Source organism: Aulostomus chinensis, chromosome 5, assembly GCF_037954235.1.
Source record: "Aulostomus chinensis isolate RoL2024-O1b breed Wild chromosome 5, RoL_Achi_v1.0, whole genome shotgun sequence".
Classification (NCBI taxonomy): Eukaryota; Metazoa; Chordata; class Actinopteri; order Syngnathiformes; family Aulostomidae; genus Aulostomus; species Aulostomus chinensis.
In genome coordinates, this window is record NC_141324.1 from 26,669,816 (window position 1) to 26,688,497 (window position 18,682).

General features: G+C 44.6%; 1 protein-coding gene across 1 annotated transcript; it reads left to right on the forward strand.

Annotated features, from left to right (window-relative positions):
• The first annotated feature begins 594 nt into the window (after positions 1-594).
• On the forward strand, positions 595-17,955 carry LOC147261950 (protein APCDD1). Its single transcript, XM_086204281.1, has 5 exons — positions 595-1,091; positions 8,419-8,593; positions 8,724-9,249; positions 14,956-15,277; positions 15,624-17,955. The coding sequence occupies exons 1-5, from the start codon at positions 1,052-1,054 to the stop codon at positions 16,079-16,081; spliced, it is 1,521 nt and encodes a 506-aa protein (XP_086060407.1). The 5' UTR covers positions 595-1,051; the 3' UTR covers positions 16,082-17,955.
• The last annotated feature ends 727 nt before the right edge of the window (positions 17,956-18,682 follow it).

Genomic DNA, 18,682 nt, shown 5'->3' on the forward strand with positions numbered 1-18,682 from the left:
ATGTGCAAAGTCCTTCACGTAGGCTTACAGTGAGACATTTTCTAATAAAAAAAAAGAAAAGAAAAAGAATGATATTGGTAGATAAAAACCTCCATGCAGCAGCACATCAGCTTTCTGTGCTTTTACCCGCTTATGAAGCTTTAGTTTGTTACCGGGCAGGGATTTCTGATCTTCTTTGCCATTAATTGTGCTGATGCGTCTCATTACTCCCACTGTCATCGGCCAGTCAGGGACTTCAGGTGGAAAATACCTCTCATACCTCGTTGTGATCACGCTCACTTGCATTTAATACGCGCAACAAAAACATCTCCTGATCTTGCGCTTCTGTTTTGACGCACATATTTCAAGTCTTACTAGTTTTGAAGAATTAATTTGGTAACAGAAGAACTTCTTTTCTCAAGGGAATGTAGTTGAATTAGCTTCACTGCGGAAAATACAAGCGTCAGATGGAGTTGTTGAGAAATTCAAAGCAAAAAAGTTCCTGCGTAAAGCTTATAAGCAGCTTCTTTTAATTCATGCCAGGGCAAAGTGTTTAATAAGATCTTTGTTTACGCACCTTCAGCAGATGAATGTTTTTTTTTCTCTCCTTTTTTCTTTTTTTCTCCCTGTGTGCACCTAACAGGAGAAAACTTTATCACCCACTCCACGCCCATAAAGTCTCCACAGAGGCGGGAGTTCAGTCCAGTATCCACACACACGCCTCCAAAGCGCAGGACGCGCGCAGAAGAACCAAACCAAGAGATTTGAATCCTGAATGTCAGCGATTTTACTGCCCTGGGACGCCCGGCAAAAAAGTTTAACCTCCATTCGTTCTCTGAGTGTGATCCCTGCTTTTTATCTTTTAAAAAACCAAACAAACAAACTTCGAACCCCGTCGGTTTTAATTCTCTCCAGCGAACCAGGGAGGATGCTCGGATTTCGCCGGAGTGTTTCCTCCACACTGTGGATACACGATGTGATGATTTGTTTCGGGAAAACCGAGGCTGTGTGAAAGACGACCCGGTGTGTCTGTGTGACCAGCGAAGCCCTCTTCAATCCGTTAAAGAGCGGAATGGATCCTTTATTCACGCTGCTTCTCGTTGCTTGTTTGGGTAAGAAACTTTTTTCCATGTTTGATCCGGTTCATTACGCGTAAAGTTGCTTTCATCCCGTGCAACAAGCGAAGGCTTTTAACTCTCCACGAGTTGAAAATGTGCACATGAGCTCAATGTGAAACGGAAACAAATCCTCTAAAATGTTTAAGAGGATACTTTTGCTTCCATGTCATTTGTGCCCACATACTTTTACTTGTAGGAACCTGAAATGCACCTGTTTACCTTCCTGGCTGGTTGCTGACGAAAAAGACTGTTAGCAATATATGTTCTGGCCAAGTTCTGCTTTATGCCACAATGATGTACTTGTCTGAAGGCTAAAAGGCAATAAAATGTTTCCCGGGGGCTGCTGGGCAGATGAAAGCCTTATGAGAGAGTTAAGAGCCACTTAAAACATCCATCCCTGATGAAAACCCTGTCTGAGCAGCAGAGGATTATGGGACTGCAGTTGACCCAATCCATCTGCTGTGGGTGACACTGGAAGACACAATTTGGCTTCAACTTCAAATAACAGATAAAAGGATATTTTGGAGTCGACTTAAGTGTGTGTACGTGGATCTAACGTTCAATTAAATGCTGTGTTATTGCAGCCTTTCATGGTGGCAATGAAAATGCAGCCCAGATTAGAGTGCGCTGCAAAGTTACAGCAGGGAGGAAACCTCAGCACAGTGAAGGAACACATCTACAAAAGTAACTGGGCTCACATGGAGCAGCGTCTGCCTCACCTTTTGACTGATGGGAGTCTAACCAGACTCCTGCTGGGCTCCAGCGGCCCGTAAACCTTTACTACATCCGAGATGTTAAGGCAGGTTCCAAATGCAAGGAAGTGAACCAATGCTGGCTTTTTTTTTTTTAGTTTGACATGAAAAAAAAGTTACAAAATGCATGAAAATGTTCTCATAAAACCTTGAATGTACTGTGACTTCCAAGGTTTTTTTTTTTTTGCTTTTTTTGTACAATTAACCCAAAACATTATACATCGAAGGATTGCTGAGGAAAAAAACCTCAAACTTGGCTCCTTGACGACAAAGAAATTAAACTACTCTGATGTCTTCTTTCATATCTGCCAGCGTAGTAGTCACAGCATCTTGAGTATCTGGGTTAGATACTCAAGATGCTGTGAGCCTGCTGATTTATCTGTCAGTGACAAGCACTGCCACCATCTTTAGTGACAAGCACTAGAAAGTCAGAGTGTGTCATTTCATGCCTGACTTTTCAAAATTGGAGAGCGTGGAATATTACCATAAATCACAGCAGTAACTGCACAGACACGAGAAGAAGATCCGCGAAATAACACATTATCAAGGGAAGTCTGATCAGAAGTCGTGAAAGTAGCGGTAGGGGAAAAAAAGCAGCAGCTAGTCCAAACAATCCAGCAGGGACAGACGGACGTGCAGGAGCAGGGATGGTCCTGCAGCCCCGGATGACCCTGGCAGCAGTCGTTTCATTCATTCACTGGCAGAGAAAAACACTAAAATTATTGTAATTCCCCTGTAATTCAATGTAATTGGTTACAGAAACATCACGATACAAGAGAATAATCTTGTGACATCTGCAGGGAAAGTGCTGAGAGTCAGGAAAGGACAAACAAATAGAACAACAGAGGCTTCGGTGAATGCGAGTCCATCACTTTCCTTGATTTTGATCAGCAGACGGGGTTGTCAGTTGTCGTAGGAATGTTTTATTTTCGTTTTTTGGAGCAATCAAATGACTTTTTTTTTTGTCCATGTTGAGCTTAAGAGTGGAATCTTGTAGGTTGTTTTTTTTTTTTGTGATGGTGCACAAGGAGCAAAGGTTGTCAAATGTGGTTTTTCCCATGTGGTTCGTTTGAATGCTGGAAAAAAAAAGTGGCGTAGACACTGTCAGGATGCCACCAAAAAAAAAAAAAAAGTCGCATTTAAAAAAAAAAATCACATCTTTATACGGTCAAGGAATGGTGATGTCAGCAGACACCTACAGAGTCTACATGGACTCAGTCAGACCGTCCTGGCAGTCAGGTACAGCTCAGATAGGCCTGCTGCTGCTGTCTCAGTGTAGAAGAACCTGAGGAGAACAGAGGCGCGTCTGCCTGCGGAACACGAGGTGAGTCTGTTGCTATTAGCTTATTATTAGACGGCTGTTTACTTCAAGAGACTGCAAACAATATTTCTTCCCTCGTCTGTCCAGATATGCTTTAAGCATCAGCACCCACTGCTCAGTTTCTCAGGTCAACACCACAGGGACCACCAGAACATGCGCAGAACACCGAGGTCATGTGGGGTCGGACGAAGCGTGCCAGAGTACATGGCTCCTTAACCGCATCGTCCAGGAATGTTGATCGGATTTTACGATTCAGTCACACGAGCATGTTTATGTGCACCTAAAGCAGTTTTAGTGAAACTTAGGTGGTAAATCAACATTTTCCATCATGTAAACGTTTCAATGAAGCAAGTGCCTTAAACCTGCGTTCTTTCTTACGGCCAGCAGGGGTCGACTCGTGTGGTTCCAAAACTAAATTTGATTGTTTGAGGAAATGATGTCACTCTGCGCTTGATTTATCACCTCAGCAGACATTTTCCTAACAAGTGCGATCACGAGTGTTTCCTTCAGGGCATTTGGAAATTAGGGCGTGACGATGACGTAAAGAATTTATCCCGTGTTTTAGTGGACATGAGCTCTGCCTCGTGTAACCACCCAACCAGTGAAGGAGGAGGGTTTGAAAAAGCCACTAAACGGCTTAAATGTGGGAATGTGAGTGCAAAATAATTTTTCCATCAACGTGTGGTGCTGTGAAAGAACATCAGTCTTGTTTTTTTAAGTATTTCAACAACTTTTAGATGGATGGCCCTGAATTTTGGCCCAGATGTTCAGGAGGGCTCCTGCTGATTTGGTGATCCCCGCTGTTGCGTTTTCTTTTAGCCGAAGCACGAGATTGACATTTGTGATTTTGAGTGAAATTTCATGTGTTCATGAGGGTAATGGCGTGCTGATGTTAGCGGTGACTAAACAGACAGCGCCAGCTCCACTGCATATTGCATTTAAAGACCTAATCTGTCCAAACTAATTCCAAACTCTAGCCGTTGGATAAATGTGGTTTTTGTGTGAAATCCAGATCCATAGAAGTCTTCCAAAATTAAAACCCTCAAGCACCGGCAATCTTTACACATCTTTACAGCTCTGATTATTTACTTCCCTCTTCTGGATTCAGTGGCTTTCAAGTTAAAGGTGTCATGTTATTTTTCTGTAGCTCCTTTAAATCCCGGCGAGCCCCAGACTCTGAGACAACGCAGAGAGCAGTCCTTTGTCTGGTCTCTGCCCTGGCACTTGTGGATTTTTCTCCTGCCATAAACGATGTGGAGTTTCTCTGCTTGTCAGACGTCCCAGTGCTGTTACCTCACCAGTGGTATCAGGCCAACTGGAAATGTTCTCTGTGGTTTCGGGCTCTGGGAGTTTTGTGGCCGCTTTGATTTCGATAGAGAGCAGCGACGGCGAGGGACGATCCAGTCGGGACATTCTGATGATTGGCTTAATGAGGGAAGACTTTGGTGAAGACGCTGTTGAGGGAAACTCCCACTGCTAACATGTCTGACGCTCTTTTAAACGTGTCTAGAAGGAGCCGTATGACGCATCCCCTTAAAAAGTAATCTTACAAATAAGCCTCACATAACCTCTTTCATCATTTCCTCATTTATTCCTCCGTAAGCCTGTTTTCCATCTCGAGTGGCTTGGCCCTGTTCTAATAGAATTCTTTGTAAAACAGATTTGTAACTGAGTTAAAAATCACCCTAAATAAAGATCGCATTTCATTATAATTATGATATTTTCACTAAACCACTAACGATTCTTGAAAAGACATCCGATCAAATGGCCAAATATCAGGAGCAGCGATGCCACACGTGAGGATGAATCAGAGCTCTTTTTTTTTTTTTAACTTTGCATACTTTGTTTTAAATGAGGTGAAAGGGGAACGTTTGTTTGAATTCTGAAAAGGAAAATACAGATGAGCTTCTGGGACTTTTTCTTGTGCCTTTTCCAGTGGAATGATTTTTTGTTGTTGTTTTGTTTTGTTTTGAGAGTTAATTTCCAAAATAAATTTTATTGAAAATATTCCATAAGGTATTCCATGTCAGTCTAGTCTTTGCACCCTGTGACCTTCGGCGTGTCCTCAAACGCCCTCGCGTCCTCTCCAGAGGACAGAACAGTTGTTGAAGTGGGAGTAGAAAAGTATTTGAGGGTCCTGGGAAATCTTGGCAGGACATCGGAAGCGGGAATGGGTGAGGCAGGGATGTTTTGGTAAAGATGTTGAAATCGCGGGCCGTTGACCATGTGATGTTGGAGACCATGTTTGGTAAGGAAAGGTTTAAGACCCAATCAGGTTCTGCTGGTGCTTGTGACGGCACTTGACAGTAGATTTACAGGATGAAAAGGCTATAAATGGTTGATACACTCTTAACAAGCTTTTTGTCTCTGATAATAAAAGTCTCTGTGAGATATTTGTCTTCTGCAGCAATCTGAATTTCCATAAAGCACAAATTTTCTTCTTATTTCGTTGGCTCAGTTCAGTTTAAGGTGGCGTGTGTGTGTGTGTGTGTGTGTGTGTGTGTGTGTGTGTGTGTGTGTGTGTGTGTGTGTGTGTGTGTGTGTGTGTGTACTGTTGATGGATCATAACATACTGCATGTCAGAATGGTCAAATTTACGTTACTGTAACTATGGAAACTGCCAAAGATCAGATGAAGCCACCAGAAGTATCAGAATAGCTCTGAAAACCTGTTGTTCATGGCTGCTGTTTTCCCAGTTCAAGAACCTCAGAAATCTGAACCTTATCTTATTGGACAAAAAAAAGTCTTTTTTGTGTGTGTGAGTGTGTGTGTGTGTGTGTGTGTGTGTGTGTGTGTGTGTGTGTGTGTGTGTGTGTGTGTGTGTGTGTGATGAAAAGAGATTCATCATGTTTTAAAAATTTGTTGAACAACCAGACCTTTGTGAGTTTGTACTTTTAAAGTCCCCCCCCCCCCCCCCCCCCCCCCCCCCCGTGAGCGAGAAGACTACGTGTGTGTCTGCGCCTGCGTGTATTTGTGATGTATCTTTTAGGTCTCTCTCAACGACAGGGAACTGGCTCTGAACCGAACTCACCAACAATTAATTATTTCCAGACAACCAAGTCAGCGTCCCAGAGGGAGTGAAAACATTTTACTTGCGAACTGTGACGAAACTGGTATACAGGTTACAAGTGCGGCACGAGGCCCAGCCAGCATCGCTGCATCAACCGTGTTATTATTTATTGATTTATTTCCCCTCCGCTGGAGAACTCTGCGAGGGTGTCTGACTGCCATTGTGGGACACCCTCTTGCAGTGTCACAAAGATGGTGTGAATGCGAGTCGGTTCGATAGACAGACCCATAGTTTCAGAATATCTTGAACGCCATCGGTTCAGGAACCTGCACTGATTAAGGCTTCTGCGCGTGTCCTTTCCTGGACCTTCGAGGTGTGCGTACAACACATTTCCCCTTAAATTCACCACATGCTGGTGTCGTTTCTGCTCTGGCTGGCTCAGGGGGTCGAGAGAATTTACAACAACAGCAACAACAACAACAACAAAAGGTCCCTGGATGGCTCAAGGGCTCCTCAAGATCTAGAACAATAAACAACTGCATGTGTGGGAATTTGTTGGAAAGCACTTTGATTGGTCACTAGACTGTATAAACGCACTCTGGGGTCTTTTTCCTGTCCAGGCATGACTGCAGGTGCAAAAAAAAAAAAAAAAAATCCTCACACACACACACACACACACACACACACACACACACACACACACAACATGTATCAAACTGTGAAGTCTTTTGTTGAATTCCAACACCACTCAAGCCAGCAGCGCAGCGTTACTAATGCCACCAGCTGAGCCCTGGGATCAAGTCTCCTCACTGTCCGGTGTTTCCACCGAGCGGCGTTGTGATGTGGTGATTTACACACAAACCTCAGCTAACACACATCGGCGCTGCCTCTCGGGGTGTAAAACAGCTGGATGGAGCTTTGTTCTCAGCGGAGCTTTGGGTTTCTTTTAATCAGATGTTTTTGTTCTTAACTCTGTGTTATTAGCCTCAAATTAAAAGCACAGAGGCGACCACAGCAGCATTCCAAGGTGTTAAGTAATATCGCCAGGCATGTTGGGCCCAACACAAAGAATTTGGGGGGAAAAACTTCATATTTCAAGGTAGATTTTCTGTATTACATGGAATCAGTCTGTGCTGGAACGTGAGCTTCAAGGCTTTTCTTTGGCTGCAGGCTTTGAAAATGCTTTCATTTCCGATATTTTATCCCCAAACGCCCAGCCTATTGTTGAAGGTACTGTTGTTTCATGTGGTGCACCGCCGTGAATATCCTCCATACTGTTCACGTCCTTTTAACTTTGTAGCTCGATGTCCGAGCCATGTCCTCACTGCTGTTTTAGTACTTCTTTAAGTCTGTTGTGGTTAAAAAAAAAGAAAGAAAGAAAAAAGAATCACCTCCAGGTTCTTGAACTTGGACATCTGAGCTTTTGCATTTTCATCATGTGTTCAGCTAATATGAACCCATGAGGCCTGCACTCATACCAGGTGTTTCAGGTCACTGATGAAGCCCTGTAATCCCTGGGTGATGACATGAGTTAACATGACTAAATGAGAGCCTCTAAACACTTCAAAGGGGCTCGGCGATTGAATAAGCAGACTGAAAACATGAGAGCCAACTTCAAACCAACAAAGCAACTCCTTTTTTCTATTTGATCTGGGCCTAATTAGCCTTCTTATTGGTTGCCTCAGAAGCTGAAGATCTGAAAGTAGAAAAAGCGGCCAGAGTAAATTGTTTTTAGGTCGCTTATTCAGTATTTTAACCCCAATTAGGCGAACTGCTGGAGGTGCAACGTGTTTATTAGGGATCTAGAGTTATGTTTAGAGACGACTGGCATTTTTTTAATCATGTAGCTTATACTACCAAGACAATGGTATAGAAAAAAACAACCAAATTTGATATATTTAACAAGAAAATCCACTGAATGATGCGATCAGACTGGGATTCTGTGGACTAATTCTCATCCATGTGGATGTTGTCGTCTTTCTCATATTACTGAAGTGTTTTACGGATCAAACTGATACTTTTTTATTCATGTCTCTCTGTGGTCCAAAGTGCGTTTTTCTGATTGTTCCCACAGTTGCGGTGTTTGAGCTTCTCTGTGCAGAATCATGCACGTGCAGAGTATTTTTGTCTATCTTACTTCATGTGCGGGGATCTTGAATCGCTTCCCTCCTAACCATCGTTAGTGAAGAGTGCGATGTGTCACCTGAGCCAAACCTCCTGTCTCCTTGTTCTCCACAGGCTGGGTCGAAGGTTCCTCCCTCCATGGCCAAACAAGCCGTCTCTCCTTGGAGAAAACCTTTGGCTGGGCGGGGAAAGACTCTCAGTGCCATCACATGCTGAAGCACCTTCACAATGGAGCCCGCATCACGGTGCAGATGCCCCCCAACGTGGAGGGTCACTGGGTCTCCACCAGGTGGGTGTGTCCTTTGTTCTTGGTTTAAGAATGAGAATGACGTAAAAATATTGCCTGTGTAAAGTGCAGACAAAACATGCATGTTAGCGCATGGTAATGTGATGTTGACGTGGACCTTTTCATCTTTTAGCTGTGAGGTCAGACCAGGTCCAGAGTTCCTGACGCGTTCCTATCGCTTCTACCCCAACAACACCTTCCAGGCCCACCAGTTCTACTATGAGGACAACCACTGCACCAAACCCACCTACACGCTGGTCATCCGGGGACGTCTGCGTTTGCGTCAGGCCTCCTGGATCATCCGTGGTGGGACGGAGGCAGAGTACCATCTTCACCATGTTCAGATGGTGTGTCACACCGCCACCGTGGCCAAAGAGCTGAGCCAGAGGCTGAACCGCAGCTGTCGGGGGGCTGTGAAGGGCCCCTGGGAGCCCAGTGTGATCTATGAGTTGTGGAGCGAGGAGGGTGGCCACGACTGCTCCAGGGAGCTCAACTTCGCCATGCACGAGCTGCAGCTGCTGAGGGTGGAGAAGCAGTACATGCACCACAACGTGGACCACCTGGTGGAGGAGCTGTTTCTGGGGGACATCCACACAGAGCCGTCCCAGAGGCTGTACTACAAGCCATCCAGCTACCAGATGGCCCTGCAAAACGCCAAGGTCAGCTCCTCACGGTCACCTTTCATGAAGGGCTGAGGGTGAAATTTTCTGCAGAAGCTTAGAAGATAAAGCATTCATGATCTGGTCATTCTGAGGCTGAGATGGCGTTGGTGTCAGGCCAGAATCTCCTCCATCACTTAAAGGTTGCTGTTGCTAACGCTAATCAAACTACTCATTTACCAATCTCATCAGCTGAACTAGTTGTCACTCCTAGCAGCTCTAAACTTTGCGCGGTCGGTCTGCAAGCACAGTGAAGTCCAGACATTTGGATTCAGATTAGAGGTCCGCCTCAGCAGTAGGACCTCTGATCCGTACCAGGACGCATACAAGTTCAGATCCACGTTGTACATTCAGGCCTGACTTGGGTCTCATTCTGGTCCCGAGGTCTCATACCTGAGTGGATCAGAAAAGGCCGTTCATGACCAGTATGTCTGGGCTCTGCTGCTGAGGAAGTCACAGAGAGCACAGACCATTGCAGGTTAGCAATGCTAATGTTAGCAGTTGTCACAATGAGCAAACAAGTTCAAAAGGACATTTAAATGGAAACAACAAGTGGATCAGCCACATTGATTCAATCAGCAAGAGAGGAAGAACAGATAACATGGGTGTGTTTTTGCAACTTTCTTGGCAAAGGAAGAAGGATTATATGGAGCCACTCACAACGAGGAATTTCTGCTGACTTTTGTCTAGCAATCAGTGTGAAATTGTGGGCGGAATCCAGGTCAGTCGTTTCCCAGTTCTACGCGGGCCAGGCTCCAACTTTCAAATAACAAATGGATCAAATTGCGGGTCGGGCATTCTCTGTTCTACTGGGGTCCAGTTTAGTTCCCAGTTCATTTCTGGGTCTTTGGAGGTTTGTGTACGACTGAAGACCTACAACATGTTTTGGTAAATCAACATCCCAACTCACCAGTAGGGGTCACTAGTCCATAAACACAAGAACCCTCACAAATGCTGCACTTAGCGTGTGTTGGAATGCACGACCACACGAGGGGGGGGGGCGCGTTTATGTCTGGAGTCAGAGTGGAGCATCCTCTCACTGTGTCAACCCTCCACACTGAGACCACACACACACACACACACACACACAACAAGACGTGGGCTGTGAGTGGAGAAAAGGGTGAAACAGTTTGAAAATTTCTGCGAAAGAGCACAGAAACAGCAGGCTAAAGCTTTAAGCTTTAATTTGCAAACCCTGAAAGCGGTGAGTGCGTTTGATCCAAAGATGAGTTGGGGGTCAGCATTTAATCCTGCTCCTGTAACCCCACACACTAAACATTATCACGAGCGGAAACCAGAAACTCTGCACTAATTTCATCCTCTAAGTTTGACGTTAAGGCCGAGCTCTGTCTGTCCATCTGTGTTTACACTTCTGAACAGCAGTTTCACCGCTGGGAGAAACTCTAGAGTGATGTTTTCACTGTCACCTTCCGCGGAGATTACAATGAAATCCTGTTCAGGGCCGCTGTCTAAATAAACATCCATTTGTAGGGGTGGGGGGGTGGGGGGGTGGTAATGGGCCTGGTGTGGCTGATCAGAAAGTAAACAGAGAGCGAAGTGAAAAGCTGTGATCAGACAAGCCCCCCCCCCATGTTGCTCTGATGACCACAGCTTCTCTGTTTAAGCTCCTCTGGCCCGCAGAGGCGCAACGTGAAACCCTGCCTGCAGTACAGTATCTCTGGGAGGGATCAACATGTGGTATTCCTAGAATTTGGAATCATGCGGCATATTCCAGTGAGCACATACTGGCTCTGACTTCATGCATGCTCTTTTTAAAAAAAAATTATTTTATGCACCACACCTGCGTCAGCCTTTGCTAAAGGCTTTGTGTTTACGGGTAGTCCATCTGTCCGTCTCGTTGTCGTGACTATAATACCCCAGGAATGCCACCGGGGCTTTTCTTCCAATCAGACACAAACGTCCACTCGGATTCAAGGACAAACTGGCTGGTTAAAACCTGAGGGCACTGTGACTGGACCATAACTCAGTAATTCACACACGGATTATGACAACATTTCACACAAATCTCAAAAAGGTCAACTTCCCAGTGACATCATAAACTTTTATTTGGCCATTTGTCGAAAATCTCTCGCTTGGCTCCTCTTCTACATGTATCTTGCCGTCACATGTGACCTACAACTTAACCGATCGGCGGAGGCGTACAACCACGAGATGGTAACTCCACTTCTGTGAATAAAAAGGCAGACTGGGTGTTGGTCTTCCAGAGTTGCTGTTTAAAATCCTTCTAACATAATTACAGCTTGCTTGAAAGGGACAATTTTACCAGCATTACAAATGATACATTTTATCATTTTCCTCCAGTGGCATCTCTGCAGTTTGGATGGTAGAAGTTGTTTCAGTTTTATTTGCCCACATTTTGAGATTTCTGCCCCACAAACATCTTTAGCCTCCCCAATAAAATGCAAATGGAGGAATTTTTACTTGTGAAAAACCATCAGGAATCATATTCTAGATGTTCTGCAGGCACCTCTTGGTCTGGAACGTTACGTTGGATGTGTGTGTTTTGCCTGTAGTGATGAACCTGCAGAGAATTACAACAGGACCTGCATTTCAGGGAGTCTTTCAGGTTCGTTGTTTTGGGTTTTACCGTTTTGGTTCATTGCGGCTCCTCATTTCCAGTTGAAGCTGTCTTCAAATGAAGTCAGCCACTACTTAATGAACCGTGAGGATGAGATTGATACTGAATCCTCGTTAAACCCCTGAAACGCTCCTTAAGGCGTCAAAAACAAGCCTTTCTTTAGGTGGCGGTGGGGATGCTCATTACTCAAGCCCTCAGCACGCAGACCAAAAGTGCACAGTTAGAAACCACCAGAGTAAAAACATGTTAATGTGCCATTTGGGTTGACTGGCCCTTTAACCCTGCTAATATGCACCTATAATGATGCAGCAGGCGGTGAAGGCGTGTTTGAACGCCCTCCGTCTCGGTCAGTTCGGGGGCCCGCTGGTCATCGGCTATGCACAAACTCAGGTTTGAATGATATATTTTTGTGTGAAACAGTGTTAGAAAAAACCTCACTCCTGCCTACACAAAGTGTTCTCAACCGTCTCCTGAGGTTTGGTAACGGTTTCTTTTCAGGGATTTTTATTGCCATGGTGACTATCCGATCCATTAATCTTACGCGGTGTACTCGGAGCTGGTTTTAGTCCAGGAGATCTGCCGGTGCCAGTGTATTCATTTGTGGTTATTGGGTGGATCTCAGTAGTGATGCAAAAGCTGTTTTTAAGTTTGTTTCCTCTGTTTTTTCCATTTTCTGTTGCTGGTTCGGCGCTGCGTCACAGAGGCAGCGTAATGACTATTTGATTATTATGATCTGTGTTTTTATATTGCTGCTGTTCTTAAAGTGTTTCTGTGGTTTTATGTTTTTACATCACACAGAGAGTCATTTGTTACGACGTGTTCTACTTTAGTGAGTTTTACATGTCCTTGGCAGCTCTAGTGAGCCTGTAAGCCTTTGAAAAACATTCAGCAGTGAAGCTGGTCAGCCTCCTATATGTTTTATTTAACCTTTCTTTAACCAGAAAAGGTCCCGTTGAGATTAAAAACCTCTTTTTCAGCTGAGTCCCGGCTAAGACAGCCAGCAGCAAATATTACAACAACATTCTCAACCACATACATTTGAACGAAAACCCTCAAACGAAGGGTGAAATTCTTTTCACTTGTGGATGAGGTTGTCCCTTAATTAGGGCTGTGCCATAACGCAGCGACGTGTGTATTTTTCAGAATACAACCATCAATATTCCAAAGCCTCGTAGACATTTGAGTGCACTTTGGTTTTAAAGACGCAAGAGAGCAATGAGTTAGATAAAGCAGGTGTGATGAACATATTATTAAAGTAGTCAGGAGTGGCAGACAGTATTGTAGTATTACCATGTCATATTGCAGTACATCATGATAAAATCATGCCTCGAGGTACTTACTGATACTCAGCCCTGATACAAATTGTGCATTAACACTGGACTTAAGTGTATGTGCCAGATCTAGCGGTTCAGGAGCGACAGCAGAGCGATATTAACGACAACTGTTGTTTGGATCGGGTTTTCATTCAAAAAGTATCATAAATCTGTGAATGTAATTAGGACACCGGAGGCCTTCTGGTGCCAGCAGATAGAAAAGATATTTGCACATGAACATTCCTACATTACAGTTAAACTTTTCACTTAGACACACACACACACACACACACACACACACACACATTCAATTAGACCAAATAAACAGAATTTTGATGAGATGTTTGGGTTGGAATGATGCTGGTCTTCCTATCAGTCTGTTTTATTTCACAAGGTTCGTGTCCAGGTTCGCGCACCAGTTCTCAGTGGAGGAAGTCTCCAGTATCTCAGCAACAGTTTGACTTTTATTTGCAACCTGCGCTCTGAAACGCTCGCCAAAGGCACCTCTGAGTCCAGGACTGCTGCTTGATTAGAGTATAATCATGTTGCACTCGTCATCACCTTGGACACGGTGAGACAAATATCTCACCAGGAGGAAGATGTGTTCATGGTCACATGGTTTATTGCAGCTCTGACAGGCTGTCTGTGTTTTATGTTCTACAAATCTGGAATTTGTTATCCACACCTGAAACAGAAACCCTTAATGTTATATTTATGCAGCTTTATGTACATGTATGTGCATATTTTCTCTCTGAGAACCTGTAATTATTTTTTCCTCTCTACATGAATATTTTATGGGAGTTACACACATATAAATACACAATGCTGTCTTACACGCGGGCCTCCCATCCAGTCGTCCCATTAACCTCTCCCTCTGAGGCGCTTAAAAAACTCCACTGAGATTATCTCATCTGTGGGAGGTAATATTACCCCTCTCTCATCTCCTTCTATCACTCCGCATAAAACTCATGAAAACAAAATCCCGACCACCCTCAAGACTCAAACGTCCCAGGGGTTTGGTGTTTGGAGGACATTTAGTGGACTCGTGACTTCCAGCGTTGTCCTGTTTTGTGATCGCCTGGAGCTCAGAGACACAGCAAAGCAGAATTTTTGGGATGAATAAAGCACATCAGTGGTGTAGCTGGTCCTGTTGTCCTGGCTTGTGTGTGGCCAGACATCTGTCTTTTACAGTAAATGATGTGATCACCCTGAGAAAATGCTTGAACTTTGTCTGGGTTCCAGCGCTCCTAAGAGGTTCTGACTTAAGGAAATAGTTTTTCCTCCTTCACCTCTGAAGACACGCCAGCTGTCCTTTATGAGGACTTCATGACGTAATGTACTGATGATGGATGAGGAAAGTTTTGGTTTCAGACAGTTTTCATAGACGGCGCTGGATTCTCTCTCAGCGATGTTAAGTGGTTTGTGCAGGGTCCAGTTGGTAAATACTTTACAAACTCAGCAGCTTATGGAGAAATATAGACACCCACTTCTTGAGGACACTAGGTTTTAAAGTAATATATATTATAAAGGAAATATTTATACATATATGGGGATTTTTTGGAAGCTGAGCATCAGGACGGAGGTATGCTAACTTGCCCATCCACCACCACTCAGTGTGCTGAGCAAACGAGCAGTCAGCTGATCTCTGAGAGTCTGTTTCCCGGCTCTGAGGAGAAAGAACAAGAAGTGTATCTCCTAAAAAGTTGACGTCTTGCTCTAACATTTTAAGAGTTTTTCATTTCTGTTTGAGTACCATGCAATCAATGTAAACGCCAACCGTCCTCTCACCTCCAGAACCACTACCACGGCTGCATCGCCTGTCGTATCATCTACCGCTCAGACGCGTGTCACCCCCCCATCCTCCCTCCGAGGGCCGACCTGACTGTGGGGTTGTACGGCCAGTGGGTGAGTCAGCGCTGCGAAGTTCGCCCGGAGGTCCTGTTCCTCACCCGTCACTTCATCTTCCACGACAACAACCACACCTGGGAGGGCCACTACTACCACTACTCTGACCCCGTCTGCAAGCACCCCACTTTCACCATCTACGCCCGCGGACGCTACAGCCGAGGGCTCCACTCCACCCGCGTCATGGGCGGGACTGACTTTGTCTTCAAAGGTAACTGGTAACTGTATTCTCTCCTTCTTAAAACCACTTTGGTGCATTTACTCTTTTCCAGAGTTGGGTGGCGACATTGTGAACCGTGGAATTTTCTAACAGATGTATGAACTGGGTTCTTCTGGTGAGATCATAACCTCCTCTCCCACTGTGGTGCAGTAGCGGTTCTTCATGATGTTTCTATCTCTCGTTAAACGCGGGGCCGTTCGTACCTGAGTGGGTTCCTCTCTGCGGGGACGTATTTGTTGCACCTGTAGTCTGTAGCACAGCGTCACTTCAACATCACACCACCAGCAGAAGCTAAATCTTTTTGCTGCTGTCACTTCCTGTGTCTTCTCACTTCTAGTGAACCACATGCGAGTGACACCCATGGACTTTGCCACCACCTCCCTCCTCAACGTCTTCAACGGTAACGAGTGTGGTGCAGAGAGGTCGTGGCAGGTCGGCGTGGAGCAGGACGTCACCGTGACCAACGGCTGTGTGGCTCTGGGCATCCGTCTCCCCCACACGGAGTACGAGCTCTTCCGTATGGAGCAGGACGCCCACGGCCGCTACCTGCTCTACAACGGCCAGCGTCCCAGCGACGGTTCCAGCCCAGACCGGCCGGAGAAGCGAGCCACCTCGTATCAGATGCCTCTGGTCCAGTGTTCATCAAGCAGCCAGACATCAGACCGCAGCCGCGGACACGACAGCGACCAGCCTCAGCTGCTCCATAATGATTCCACAGGATGGCACAGAGGCAGCCAGAATCACGTCATGGTGGCGCTCGTTGTCGTGTCTCTACTGATCTGCTGGCGAAGCTAGAGGGGGGGGGCTTTTCTACATAAAGACACATGATGAGAGTTGGATTAACAAGGACTCCAGCAGGGAGACAGCTTGTTAAGATTTTAAATTCTGATACCCCGAGGCGTAGAAGGAGGAAAGACCGTCCCCCAATCAGCTGAGCTCCCTTCCCAGTTACCAAAGACTTGACCACTGCACCACAAAAACTGCACTTTAGTGTGGATCCAAAGACTGTTTCCACAGAGATGTCTATGTAACCACACAGACCTGAGAGTATGTTCGAAACTCACATCTATGCTTGGTTTAGTACAACAAAAAGATGTTATTTTATGGATTTTCTTAAGTCTTGTCAATAACCTCCCCGTCTCGAGGCTTGTGGAGTGTTTACAGCGAAAGGGAATTACAGTGCTTATATCAAAGGAGTTTTAAATATAGCCTTAAAAAATGATGAACTCAGCAGCAATTATGTAATCTATTCCACATAAAGAGCATACTCTATATTTTGGATACAAGATATTTCTTTCATCTGCAGGCAATTATCTACTGTGCCTCCAAAAAGAGAAGACGTTTTATTCCTCAGAGAACTCAGTGTTGAAATTGTGTCGTACTTTGGATGGAAACTGCACCTAAAACTTTCATTGTCCCACATAAACCAAGTCAAAATCCGCTCGGCACCCAACGTCCTACAAAATAACCACATCTGTGTAATGCACCAGGCCCTACTGCTGTACATGACATGTGAGACTAGCTAGTTTTACTGAATATAACGTGCTGTCACTTAAATAGCTGCACAAGTCACAACATGACACAGTCGCCACATGCTGCGAACCAAAATACAGAACTGTGCGGGTCGTTTTTGTGACGCACAACTCCGACACAGTTTTACACGAATTGGGATGATGTACTCAAATTCAAATAAGACAAACAACGGGTTTATGTTTTTGTTTGATCAAAACAAAAGAAGGGGCCAAATGAAAGAAATGGGAGACCTGCTTCAGGCAAATCATGGCTCCATTCCATGCTGAGGTTACACGACCGCTCACTTTCAACATGGTTTCGAAGTCACTGACCAAAATACATTTTGAAGACGCAGAACTAATGATTTGTCCGCACAAGAAAAGACGCAAGTATTGCACAAGCAGACACGTTAAAGTGCAGCTTTGGAGCTACAAGTTTGAAGCGTTTAACGCGTAGTGAAGGTAGGAATGTGGACCTTTTCATGTACAGATTGCGCAACGAAAGTAAGGAATATTGCTTGGTTAACACTGTTTCCGACTTTAAATTTGAAATATTCCATCCAGAACACAACAGATTCTGACGAGTTCGTGTGTGGGTGTATTACCCGTCCATGAGGAGCTCCAGTACTTTTTTCCGTGGGAAATATGTGAAATTGAAGTTTCCTCCTTCAGGTGGTTACTACCGAGCCCTGAAGTGGCTAGAGAGAGAGAGAGGGAGAGAAAAAAGAAAGATTAAACTTGTTCCCACAATTTAGTTCTTCTTTTTTTTTTTTTTTTTTTTACAATTTATATCTTTTGGTCACAAATTAATTAAATTGAGGGAACAAGCTATATCTCATGTCCTCAAAATAGCTTCTTTTCATGTCCACTTAGTGTTTCTTAACGTGACAGCAGTACAAATTCCAAATAACTGAAGTAGAAATGAGGTTCTGGGGTGTAACACAGTGGTAGATAATTTAAACATTTGTTGTCCTTTTTTTCCATCTGAAAAAGGAGGGGGGAAAAAAAAAGACCACAACATAATGCATTCTTGTCATTAACAACTAAGTGACGGCCAGTTTAATATCCATGAAGATGCAGAATCTTGTTCAGTAGGAGCTGTAATAGGCTCCAGGAAACGTCTCTGTAACTGGATACATGTATGAGATTAAAGGTTTGATACTCCTCCTTTGTGTTGGCTCGACATCCAGCTGTTCTCGTGGAGGCAGATATTTGACTTTGCACATACTGAGAACATCCAACATTTTTGTTAATCCCTTTATGAGATATTACAGTGGCCACAAGAGCATTTAAAGTCCCTTTATAGAAGGAGGTGTAGACGTATGAGGGAGGAGTTCAGCGTGGAGGCTGCCAACAACAACCAGGAGCAGTTGGAGGCAAGATACACTCGGATCGTGTCATTAATGCTTCAAGACACCAACACTCTGACCTTCCTGAAAGCACAGCCACAAGACAAGACACAGCGATTGTTACCGATGAAGCAGATCGGTGGGCAACGCGAACTCTGTCAATTACATGAATATTAATAGTTCCACAAGGACAAAATTGTATGACAAGATCAAAAACCCCAGCGGCGAAACTCTAGTATATAAAAAAAAGCACAACGCACTTATGTGAGAAGAGGTTGATGTGTTGTCATTACACACGAGTGAGAATTTACTTCATTTGCTGCAATTCACATTTTGACCAGCAGGTGGCAGCAGAAAGCTGTAACTTGACCTTTAGAGAGGCTACAGGTAGTTGATTTTTTTTTTTTTTTTTAAGAGCGTCATGAAACCTAACAGAGGGGCGGGTATCAGTTCCATATGAAGGAAATGAACCGTTACCTGTTGGTACCTGTAGTTCACATAAACAGAAAACATTATTTGTTCGCTCTTCAGATTCA